The sequence below is a fragment of the Mirounga angustirostris genome, unplaced genomic scaffold (assembly GCF_029215605.1).
Source record: "Mirounga angustirostris isolate CCGP_5_RB_7025 unplaced genomic scaffold, mMirAng1.0.hap1 SCAF_14, whole genome shotgun sequence".
Lineage (NCBI taxonomy): Eukaryota > Metazoa > Chordata > Mammalia > Carnivora > Phocidae > Mirounga > Mirounga angustirostris.
This window is the reverse complement of record NW_026991722.1, coordinates 13,969,870-13,983,119: the sequence shown is the minus strand read 5'-3', so window position 1 is coordinate 13,983,119 and position 13,250 is coordinate 13,969,870. Positions and strand designations below refer to the sequence as shown.

Here is a 13,250-nt window from a genome sequence, read left to right as displayed (position 1 = left end):
CATACTACATTTTATTTCTCCATTCATCAGTTAATAGGCATTTTGTTGTTCCTACTTTTTTGTCATTGTATATAATGCTACTATAAATGATCATGTACAAGATTTTGTGTGGACATATGTTTTCATTTGTTTTGGATGGAAGAGGAATTGTTTGGGTCGTAAGGTAACTCAAATGTTTAACAGCTTTCTGAAGAATTACCAACTGTTTTCCTAAGTAGCTGTACCATTTTACATTCCCACCAGCAATATGTGAGGGTTCCAGTTTCTTTGCATCTTGGCCAACACTTGAATATTTTTTGTCTTTTTATTAAAGTAGGCATAATTCATATACCCCAAATTCACCATTTTAAAGTATACAATTCAGTTTTAGTGTATTTATAAAATTGTGCAGTCATCATTATTCTGTGTTCCAGAACATTTTCATCATCCCTAAAAGAAATCCTGTACCCATTAGTAGTCACTGCTCATTCTTCTCTATCAACAGTGCCTGGCAAACCACTAATATATTTTGTGTTTTATGGATTTGCCTATTCCAGACATTTCATATAAGTGAAATCATATAATATATGACCATATGTGTCTGGCTTCTTTCACTTAGGATGTTTTCAGGGTTTATATATGTTGTTGCATGTGTGAATAATACTCCCATTATATGGTTATACCACATTTTATTTACTTATTCATCAGTTGATGGACATTGTGAATAATGTTTTGTTTTGTTGCCATTGTGAATAATGTTGTTAATGAACATTCATGAACAAGTTTTTGTATGAATATAGGTTTCCAATTCTCTTGGGTATATAGTATATAGTATAGTATATACTATATGGGAATTCTATGTTTAATTTGTTGAGGAACTGCCAAACTTTTCCTAAGCAGTTGAGCCATTTTACATTCCAGCCAGCAAAGTATATGGGTTCTGCTTTCTCCACATCCTCTGAAACACTTGTTAGTATCTGTCTTTTTGATTATAGCCATCTAGTGGGTTTGAAATGGTAACTCATTGTGGTTTGGTTTTCATTTCCCTAATGACTAATGATGTTGAGCATTCTTCGGTGTACTCACTAGGCATTCGTGTATCTTCTTTGGAAAAATGTCTTTTTAAATCTTTTGCCCATTTTGAAGTTATGCTCTTTTTTTTAATTAAGTTATAAGAGTGCTTTATATTTGTAGATATAAGTCCTTTATCAGATGCTTGATTTGCAAATATTTTCTCACATTCTGTGGGTTGTGTTTTCACTTTCTAAATGGTGATTTTTTTTTTTTAAATTCCAGTATAGTTAACATACAGCGTTATATTAGTTTTAGCCATACAGTATAGTGATTCAGCAGTTCCATATATTACTCACTGCTCAACAAGATGTGTACTCTTAATCCCTTTCACCTATTTCATGCATCCCACCACCTCCCTCCCCTCTGGTAACTGTCTGTTTGTTGTCTGTAATGAAGAGTGTTTTTTGATTTGTCTCTTCTTTTTTTTTTTCTTTGTTCATTTGTTCAATTCATTTCTTAAATTCCATGTATGAGTGAAATCATATGGTATTTGTCTTTCTCTGACTGCCTTATTTCACTTAACATTATGCTCTCTAGATCTATCCACGTTGTTGTAAATGGCAAGATTTCATTCTTTATGGTTGAATAATATTCCATTGTACATATATGTATGTATATGATATATATATATGATATGTGTATATCATATATATGTGTGTGTGTATATATATACACATATATATTTCACCTCTTCTTTATCCATTAAAGCAGAGGTTTTTCATTTTGATGAAATCTAGTTTATCAGTTCATTTGTTTATCACTTTTATTAGTTTCCTATGGCTGCTATAAAAAACAAATGTGGCATCTTAGAACAACACAAATTTATTATTTTTATTATTTATTATCTCGCAGTTCTGTAGTTCAAAAATCCAAAATGGGTCTTGTAATATGGGCTGAAATTAAGGTGTTGGCAGGCCTGTGTTTTTTCTGGAGGTTCTAGGGGAAGCCTTTAAAATAGCTTCTAGAGGTTGCCTATACTATATTCCTTGGTTTTGGCCCTTTTCCACTTTTAAAGACCTTTGCTATTAAATTGGCCCAACCTGAATAATCCAAGATAATCTCTTTATTTTAAGATCAACTGATTAGCAATCTTAATTCCATCTATATGTAAGATAACATATTCACAGATAATCAGGGATTAGGATTTTTCTGCCTACCACATTGCTTATGCTTTTGTGTTATATCTAAGAAATCATTGCCCTAAGCCAAGGCCACAAAGATTTGCTTCCACATTTCCTACTAAAAGTTTTATAGTTTTCACTGTTATATTTAGGTCTGTGATCCATTTTTAATTAGTTTTCGCTTGTGGTGTACAATAATGGTCCACTTGCCTTCTTTGGCATGTGGCTCTCTGCTTATCCCAATACCATTTGTTGAAAAATGCTGTAAGTCTAAAATCAAGAAGTATGATTCTTCTATCCTTATTCTTTTCCAAGATTACTTTGGCACTGGGGCTCCTGGCTGGCTCAGTTGGAAGAGCATGCAGCTCTTGATCTTGGGGTCATGAGTTCCAGCCCTACGTCAGATGTAGAGATTACTTAAATAAATAAACTTTAAAAAAAAAGATCGACTTTTCTGAGACTTTTTCATATCCATGGTTTAGGATAGTTTCTCAATATTTGCAAAGAAGTGGGAAAAAGTCAGCAGAGTTTTTTGTTTTTTTTTTTTTAATTGGGATTGCAGGGTTTCCATTGAATCTGTGTATTGTGGATTTCTGCTGTCCTAACATGGATATTCTCATCTATAAGTTTGGAGTGTCTTCCTTAAGTATTTTCTTCTTTTGGATGTTATTGGAAATCAAATTTTAAAAAAATTTGCCTTAGGATTGTTCATTGCTAGTATAAAAAAATTTGAATTTTGTATGTTGATCTTGTGTTCTGCAGCTTTGATAAACTTATTTCTTAGGTCTGTTTATCTTTTAGTGGATTCCTAGTTTTTTTATATTTAAAATAGAAATAGTTTTACTTCTTTCTTTCCTACCTGGGTGCCTTTGGAGTTTTTATGAGAAGTCAGCAGTCATTCAAATTACTGTTCCCCTATATGTAAAATACTGTTTTTCTCTGGCTGCTTTTAATATTTTCTTTTCATTTTTGGTTTTCAGCAATTTGATTATGTGCCTAAATTTCTGTTCTGTGTTCTTTGAGCTTCTTGAATTTGTATCTGTTCCATCTCTTGTCTTACCTATTGTTGACTCCAATTCACATATGTCAGATCTTTTGCTATTGTTCCATGGGTCCCTGAGGCTCTTAATTTTTTTTCAATCTTTTTTTCTCTCTGTTCTTGAGTTTGGATAGTTTCTATTAATCTATCTTGAAAATCACCAACTCCTTCCTCAGTTATTTCCATTTTGTTTTTAAACTGTTTAGAGAATTTTAAATTTCAGGTAATTTTCTTTAAGAGTTTCCATTAGTATTTTTATAGTCTCTGTTTTTCTGCTAAGATTTTCTCCTTTCATTCTGTGCACATATTCCTTTACTTCACTGAGCATAGTTTTAGTAGTTATTTTATTTTTAAAGATTTTATTTATTTGACAGAGGGTGGGGGAGAGAGAGAGAGCACAAGCAGGGGGAGCAGGAGAGGGAGAAGCAGGCTTGAGCAGGGAGCCTGACGTGGGGTTCGATTCCAGGACCCCAGGATCATGACCTAAGCCAAAGGGAGTCGCTTAACCCCTGAGCCACCCAGGAGCCCCTTAGTAGTTATTTTAAAATTTTAGTCTACTAAGCATAGTTTTAATAGTTATTTTAAAAACTTGGTCTACTGATTCTAACATCTAGATTATCTTCGTGTTGGTCCCTATTGATTGTGTTTAGTCTTGAGACTGGGTTGCATTTTACTGGTTCTTGTGTATCAAGTAGTTTGGACTGTAAGGTGGACAAATGTGTGTCATGTTTGGAGACAGGGTTCTGTTCTATTTTTTCAAACAGTGTTGTGTTTTTTCATAAGAAATTATTTTCTTGAATTCAGTCTGCGAACACTCAGTAGCTCAAATTTCATTTCAGGTTGTTTTTGTTTGTTTTGGGTTTTTTCATCTTGAGCTGGACAGGTTGCAGTTTGCCCTGTGTGTGCATTGTTCAGGAATTAGCCAGAGATTTGGGCAGGGAAACTTGAGTTGTTTTAAAGTAGCTTAGTTGGTGTGGGCATTTTTATCTTAGTTTATTGTTTTAGTAGAATTTAGAATCATAGTTTTATAAACTGAAAATAATAATGGAAATGATTTCCAATGTTTTATCTTGACAATTAAAAATAAGTTTCTTTTATTTTTCTCATTATTACAGATCGAGCTGGGAGCATCAGTACTCTTGATTCTTTAGACTTTGCAAGATATTCAGATGACGGTAACAGGGAAACAGATGAGAGAGTGGCAGGTGAGTAACATTGTAAAGACAGATTTGGATTCTTTGACATTCAAGAAATAATAAAGTGACTTGAGGAATTCTCTTCCTTCTATAATTTGGTATGTGAATATAATTATGTAGTTATTACACAAAGTTATGTTACTAATTTATTGGCTACAAGGAACATCTGAACCCTCAACTTCCTCTTCCAGTTGTGGGGTGAGTTTCTGGTTATGCATACCTAAAATTTGCTGAGTTCTGCTTGTGACGAACAGTTTACAACCATGTAGTTCTCTAACTGGTGTAAAGCAGGTTTAAGTTAGCCATAGCTTTAGTACAAAGTTAGTTGGACCTTGTCTTTCTCATTCCTTTGATCTTCCAAACCTGGGCTGATATTTAGGTGTTGTATATCAACACAACACTACTGATTATAAAAATTGGTTGAAAAACTTCTGTGTTGGCTGGTGTATAAAACTTTGTCTTGAGACCTCTGAGTGCTCCCTAGCCATCACAGCATCTCTCCAAAAATTTCCCTTGGCTTTCCTATAAGCCAGAAAATAAAGAGTTAATACTTGGTACAGCAGGGCCCTCCAGGACCTTGCTTATTCCAATTAGAAGACCGACATTCTTTCTAAATGCTTGGTTATTCATACCAATCTCCTGTCCTCCCCTCTCCACCTTTCACCTGTTCTGCCCACATCTAATGAAGCCAGTTAGATTCTGTCCAGGTCCACCCTGGAAATTCAGTGTAGCAGCCCTGGCTCCTTTAGTGTCAGCTGTTTCGTACTTGTCAGGTGCTTCAAAGCTGTGGCTATCTGTAATTGAAGAAATTATTGAGTGCTTTACAGGAATTGTAGTTTTCATAGGACATTGGCTCTTAGATGGGGAAAGCAGACAGACATCAGTTAGGTAGTTTGATATCCACCAGAATGGTGGGCACTCCTGGAGCAGGAGGGATGCCACATGGGACAGATGGGGCCCGTGGGGGCAATATGGTATCAGGGAGTACCCATAATGTGAATTACTTTCTTGACCAACTGTTGAATTTTTCTTCCATTTACTGGGACAAGGTTGTTACAGTCTACCTAATGTTTACCTGTCGTGGTCATTATGAATAAAAGTGAGTACTAATTTTTATGTAGCACTTGCTCTATTCTAATCACCATTCTAAATGTGTATTAACTCAATGACTTATAGAGTTGTCATCATCCTCTCCTCCCCAGGAGACTGAGACACTCAGAGGGATTATTTAAGACTTCAGTGGCAAGGCTAGAATTCAAATTCAAATGCAGATAGCCCAGCAACAGAGCCCACAACTGACTGTGCCATATAGTATGTCATAGCAGGAAGGACTAGGTTTGACCTGATTAAAAATGACATTTCAATATATGATTTTCATTCATTGCTCAAGAATAGAAATATTGAATAATTTTAAATCTCAAATGGTATTGTATGAGTTAGACAAAAAATGATGTAACTATTTTTATTTCAGCAGAAGCTAAGAGAGGATTCAACAGTGTAAATAATAGTGATATCAGTTGAATGGGGAAATCATTGGAAGAGTTTAATGTGGCTCCCTATATCAAATCATGATTTAGTCATAAGCATTATTTATTGACTTGTATCAAACAGTAAATCACATCAGTTTTATCTCAAAATTAACAAATTAGATGGAAATTATTTGAATAATTTTAGGACTAATTTATCCTGCTTATTTTATCATTTGTTAAGTTGCATTATGTTATATAATTATGTTGTATATGTTAGATATTAGATATGTTATATGTTAATATTAAATATATGGTAGTTTATTAGACTAACCAAATATATCTGGTTTTATATATTGTATTACTGTTCAGACGGTTATATAATTAGAAAGTAACTCTTAACCAAAAGAGATCACATAATTATTTTCTTTCCTTTAATTTCCATTTGAAAACCTAAATTTTAGATTTAATCAGATTTAAGAGGTTCATTATTCTTGTTATTTAGGTATTTTAGTGTTTCTACTTCGGGGAAACATTATTGATATAAAAGCAAAATGTTATAACCAAGCATACCTAAGAATGAAATGTTATAAATACGTGGTGGTTTTGACCTTATATTTTTAATCTAAAGATTATATTCTGTCTCTAGGTTTGGGGAGATAAAGTAATTTTTGATCATTATACAGTGCTAATATGTAAATAAACACTTTTATCTTCATTGGAAAAGGGAAGGAAAATATATATTACTACAAGAGAATTACTTTTTAGCACTCTTGTACCATAGCCTGTAATTGAATCAAACGTGTGATATGTGGGCAAAACTTTATGAAAAAGTTTCAATTAATCACAATTCCCATTTCTAAAAAGATTTGTGGCTCTTTGCTAACCATTGGTAGTAACTTAAAAGCTTATCTAAAGACCAATAATCCAGAAAAGATCCTGTCATCTGTGATTGGATCACCTGTAAACCTCACTAGGAAAGAATAGAAATTTCTTTATTAAATTTTTCTGTACCTGTCTTGGGCAGAGGGAGATTATAGATAACACAGGTATTGATTGAGACCATTGTCCCACCACGTAGATGTAGGGTCTGCTTCAACCTTTATTCAGGGGCTGCTGTTTATAAGACAAATAGATACTATGTTTTCAGCATCATTCTTACCATCTTTTTCCCAAATTTAAAAATCTGGTTCTTTTATCAAGTCTACATAGGTTTTCCTTCAAAGAGGAAAACATCTCTAAATGAACTGATGTTTATTGAGCATCTACTCTGTGTCAGGCACTGTGCTGGGGTGCTTTGTATAAAATATTTAATCTTGTTAACAGTTCTGAAGAGTAGGTCATGATATCCTTATTTTATGCATCAGGAAACTGAGGCTCACCACGATTGACAGATTTGCCCAGTAGCCTCCATATGATAAGGGATCAGGATATGAACACATAAGTTGTTATTCCAGAGCCCACAATATATCTTTTAGTACCAGCCTGTAGCTTTGACCCATCTGTACATTCCTGTGGGTAGATAGCCAAATTGTGTCTTTCCCATACAGGACTATTTCAACATAGTCATTTTCTTTTAAAAGAAGTAAATTTTTAAAAAGCTTTTCATTTTAAATATTTTCCATTTCTGAATTTAGAAGTGTAAATTTTCATATAAAAATGATTTAAAAAGTGGTAGACACCAAACCAAATTCAGCTTAACCTAACTGAACTTTCTGTGTGTTATTAAAGAAATCTAGTGTTACTTGGTGCATGTACAGAGCACCTCTTAAATTTTCAAGTTCTCTTAAAGATAGCAAGGGACATGCATATTCTAAATATTGGGATTGCTATTTTTTAAAAATTTATTTTAGACATTCTGAGCATCTGCTATGTGTTAGGTACTAGATATAGAAACATGAAATAAAGTTTCCACTCTCAAGAAATTTGTCCTGAAAAATGTCTGTATCTGTAATATAAATAAATGTACAGTACTTTAGAAACGGTGGTAAGGACCTTGTTAATTTTGGGACCACCTATAACCCTGTCTCCATTTTACATGATCTGTCTTTTATCATCAGAGTCTCTGAATATCCACTTATTCAATTAATATTTGTTGAGTGTTTATTCAGTACTCAAGGTATTAAGCTGTTCTGTTAACAATAATCAACAAAATAGACACATGAAGCCTCTATAAAGCTTACATAATCTAGTAGACATTCTAAAATGACTTTCAGATTTTTGCCTGAGAAATAACCTGGCCTGTCCAATGATTAAGAAGCAGCATCAATAGCCCTCTCATCTCTTTGCTATTGGCCTGCAACATACATATCCAGATTCCTGATGTATTTCTCCCCTAGTACAGATATTTGTACTTAGTATAAATTAGTAGGTTTTTTGTTTGTTTGTTTGTTTTTCTTGTTTTGAGCCTTACTTAAATCTTTATGATTTTAAGTGAGGTAGATGTCCAAACAAGGCTTTAAAGGCAACAAGCTTTTAATATGGCTGAAGGGTGTTATAATTTAGGTGATAAATCATAAAGGTCTGAACTAGGGTAATTGCAGAGACAATTGAGATGAACGGTTTTTTAGTAGGGGGTTACTCAAGGGTTGGAATATATGGCTTGGACATTTAATTAATGTGGACTGAGTAAGCACAAGGGATAAGTGAAGAGTAATTTCCAGGTTTCCTGTTTGGGTATCTGCATAGATAGTGGTGCCATTAGTGGAGAGAGGCTGCAGGAGGAAGCAGATTTGAGAGGAAGATGATGAAATTCATATAGATCAAATTCAAAACTTATGAGACACTCAGGTGGGCATGTCCTAGAGATAATTAGGTAGGTCTGTATCTTTGGGAAAATGTTTAAAGATTTTTGAATCTTCGGAGTACTTGTCAAAGTTAAAACCATAAGGCTGGATATCATCCCGGTGGGGTATGTAGGGTAAGAAAAGGGCCAAGATGGTACCCTGAAAAACACCAGCTTTGAGATGAGTGATAGAGGAATCTGTAAGAGAACCTGAGCAGGAAGGACAGTAATAAGATTTTTTTTTTCTTTTAAGGTTTGGGGAAGAGGATTTTTTTCCCCCCACTAAGATGAATATAGAAAACTAAATGTCTATAAATAGAGATTGCTTCTTGCTTCCATTCATTTATTTTTCACTATCTACTCACATGCCTAACAGTTGTATTCCTTTCTGAAGTCTATAATAGGCAGGAAGAAGTCTAAACCCAGGAGGGGTGTTAATGTTACCGTCTTAGGCTTTTAATATCATTTTTAGGAATAGATTTCTATTCTAACTTACAATCTTAAAAGAATTTTCCTATTTCTTAGACCTGTTCCTGGGATAATAAAATAAATATTAAAAAATGGGGAAGTGGTATTTTATTATGAAGTCAAATCACTTTATAGTCAGAAAAAAAAAATCCAGGAAATTCTGACTTGAAAGAAGATGGTTTCATGTCCACTCTGGCAAGGACCTTGACTCAGCCCTGTTGATTTAAACTCTTCAACAATGAACAGGAATAGCAATAAAAAAGTACTTAACTCTGATCAGAGTCATGTCAGTTATGGAAAAAATTTTCCAAAATAATGTTTTGAGTTTTGTGCCAAGATGATCAAAGACTAGCAAATATTTCAAGATAATACAGTGATATATTGATTGGGGCCACAAGGGATTGATATTTTTTTCTGCTTTGAAATTTAACACTTTACCTTTCATGTAAAGGCATGAGAACATGATCTTTAAACACTCAGGTACCTCTGATAGAATACCAATATTCCAACCCCTGTTGGAAAATAACAATTTCAACCAATCTAGAGATGCTCATACTGAAAATCATTAATTATTTTGGTAAGACTGTAATATATAATATTAGAATATACCTACATCTTTGCAGTTATTAGTTTAATTCCAATAAAATTGCCGTCAGTAGGGTTAGACTATTAGTAGAGGATTGAGGTAGTGAAGAGGTGGGTAGTTGGTTCCTACGGTGTTTTTTTGTTTTTGTTTTTTTACAAACATACACATCCTCAAACATTTTTATGAAAAATTAAAATATTCAAAAAATACTTGGAGATTGTTTGGTACAATGTATCTCTTTACAGGATAATTAATTTTGAGCTTTAATCCAATATTTTTTAATAAAGAAGAGACAAATTCATGCATGTGTGAATATAGCTGTTCAGACCTTTCTTGTGAAACTTTCTCATGTAATTGTAATTACTTGATCATACTGTGCCTTTATAGAGATGTGCTATAGAGCTTCAACGATATGCCTTTGTCTTTTAAAGTCTATATTGTATATTAAGAAACATGCAGCAGAGTGAATTCATTTTGATAAGCACTATCTTTTCAAAGCATTGGTAATTTTTAGTGACATTTGACAATGTATTTGTGGATGTGCATAAAAATATAAATTCTTGCCGTCTGACATGGGTTTTTCTGGCTTTCTGTGCCTTGATCATTCAATGTTTTGCTCTTAGTCACCTAAACTTTTCACCAATTGAATTTGAGTTTTTCACAGTTTGTGTTTTAACCCTTTTTTTAATTTATTTTTTTTCATATTTCTATCATTCTGGCGCAGGCATTTCTGATCTGCAATTGTTCTGTAATATGTCTTAGTAAATTGTAAGTGATACTGAAAGCATAATACGTATACTGATTTTACCTAAGGTATGGTTAAATATTTTTAGATCAAAATCAGTTACCTAAAGCTTTGAAATTAGAAAAAAAAAAGTAAACCTATTTTGTACTTACACACTGAATGTGTGCAGTCTGACTTTAAACACAAACTCTGTTTCCAGAAGTGTAAGTTTTAGGGAAAATGTTTTAACTTTGTTGCACAGAAATGTTTGCAGATCAGCATTGCTAACTACCAAAAAAGAAATCGTAACATACATGTCATCTGACTTTTAGTTGTGCCTTCCTGTTGCTGCAGTGAAGTTCTGTGCATCAAAATAACTGGCCTTCATGTACTAGATGTGATTCAATTACATCTTCAGTTTTTAATGAAAATATGCAAACTGAGTGAATCCTAATTTTTCCATGTATTTTTATAGCTTTATTGTCTCTGATAGCATCTCATTCGCCATCTTCTTTTTTCTGTTTATTAGTCAATCAGGAAAAAATTGTCATCTTTAAATTTTTTAATTTGCTAGTTGTTATGCAGAACTATTTAAATACCATAATTTTGTTTAATATCCAGTTGTGACAAAGATCACTTAATTTTCCCAGAGCTTTACTTCATGGAAATGGCTTTCCCCCCACAGCTAAGCTTGCTTTTTCTTCAGAGCAATATTTATATATTTTAAAGAAAGTTCCCAGTTAAGACACATCTAGTTAAATCTTGATCGTGGTGAAACATTTTAAAGAGCTTTAAAAATGTTTCCTCAGTATTCACGTTTATCTTATCAGTAACAAGAGAAGTCGTTGAGTTTCACTAGTTAGTATCTCTTATCATGAAGAGATTATCTATTTGGAAAGTTATCAGAAACATTGAAATCCTATTTAATTTTACTTAGTATTCTTAGGTACTATACTTTTAGAATTGTACAAATCATTTACTTTAGGATGGTCTTAAATAGAAATGAAAGAACAAACTGTTTCAACCCTTTGGCTTTAAATGAAACCTAAAACCATAGGAACATTTTTTGAGATATGTATTTAACATATCTATGCTTGTTTGTAGATAACATAACTTTGTTTGTAGAAAAACTTAAAGCCATCCCAACATTTTTAAATATTTAAGCCATGTTTCTTCAATATCTTAATGAAGGGATATATTCACTAATGTTTCTGTATATTGATTTATAACAATATTCTAGATAATGCATTTAAAAATACTTTTTCTTTTTTAATACTAAGGTTTTCTTTAAGTATATTTGCTTGGACTTGATCTAAATTTTTGTCTTTTCCCCTAAAATTATGTCACCTGAAAATATTCCATTGCATTTTCTTACCTACACTGAGTGAAGTACAAGCATCCAGATTACCAATATTTTTATTTACCTAAATGAGAGTATGCCATAGATTTTATTTTTAAATAGAGCTATTCCCTGTCAGACAGCTAGAACATTGGATCAGCAGTCCCCTGAATTCTAAAACTATGGAAAACATTCACCAGTTTGCTTGCAAACCAACTCTGCTGCATGCGTTCACAAATTTCATAAAGATTGCATGCTTTCTGTTTTCAATACAAATTGTATTTTTTTTTCATACCCATCCTTGCTTTTTATTTTTTAATTTTGTTTCCCTTTTCTTGGTTGGATGCCTGTGTGTGTTTATTCCAAATCCCTGTCCAGTCCTGGAGTTTGAACTACGGAAAGCCAAGGAGACCATTCAGGCCCTCCGAGCCAACCTGACAAAGGCTGCAGGTGGTGTACATAAAACTTTTTTGAGACTTTTTCTACTTTGACAATGTAGAAGTAGCTGAAATATTTTCAAATGTAAAATAGTAAAGTGTTATTTATATTTTCTTCCACCAGAACACGAAGTTCCTTTACAGGAACGAAAAAATTACAAATCAAGTCCTGAAATTCAGGTGGGTGAATGACAGAACTAAAAGTATCTTCCACATAAAATGGTAGCACAAGTATTGAAGGAAGGAAACTTACAGTATTGTATCTTTTATTTTGCCTGTAGGAACCAATCAAACCTCTTGAAAAGAGAGCTCTAAACTTCTTAGTCAATGAATTTTTATTGAAGAATAACTACAAGCTTACATCAATAACCTTTTCAGATGAAAATGATGATCAGGTACAATTTTTTTTTTTTTTGACAGTGATTTGTTTCCTTTTTAACTTGTAATCTATTTATTTTCTTTTTTATCTAGTTTCTTTAATTTTTTAAGTCCTACATACGGTAAAATTCTGTAACGCTAGTTACCAAACACTTCTCTGCCCATGCAGTCTGGTATTCTTTTGGTCATGCTCCCATTGCCACACTCAATTTTGTCACTGTCTTACTCCCACTACATCTGTATCTCCGCCTTCTAAATCTCTCCGTTTTCATGTCATGCATCTCTCCTACCTACTGCTTTAACTCCTTCCTTATCAATTCTAAATTTATAAGCACTCTCAACTTTCTTTTTAGCTTATCCTCCACCTGCCTCTCCAATATTATCTTTTGCCTATTCATTATAATCTTGCCAAACAGAAGGGCTTGCATCCCCCTCAACATATCTGATTCCTTCAGGGTTTTGTGCTTTTGTTCATTCTTCCCCTTGTCTCTCAAATAATTAGTTCCCTTATCCCTTCATTGCCTTGTGCCTTATAAATACCTAAACCTTTTCCAAGAGAGTGCACAGGTCATCACCTTTCCAAAATCTTTCCTTCTACCTCAAGACAGAAATTGACTCCTTTCTCTGAATTCTTGACAGCTCTTTAATTATAATATCT

General features: G+C 33.3%; 1 protein-coding gene across 5 annotated transcripts in view; it reads left to right on the top strand.

The window, feature by feature from the left end:
* The window catches only part of RELCH (RAB11 binding and LisH domain, coiled-coil and HEAT repeat containing), a 108,028-nt gene that overhangs the window by 20,938 nt on the left and 73,840 nt on the right, over positions 1–13,250 (top strand). For all 5 annotated transcript variants that reach the window (XM_045886603.3, XM_045886602.3, XM_045886601.3 and 2 more), the window contains exons 2-5: positions 4,329–4,418; positions 12,156–12,227; positions 12,339–12,394; positions 12,496–12,609. In XM_045886603.3, coding sequence (XP_045742559.1) covers positions 4,329–4,418; positions 12,156–12,227; positions 12,339–12,394; positions 12,496–12,609 — 332 coding nt within the window. The remainder of the gene's footprint in view (positions 1–4,328; positions 4,419–12,155; positions 12,228–12,338; positions 12,395–12,495; positions 12,610–13,250) is intronic.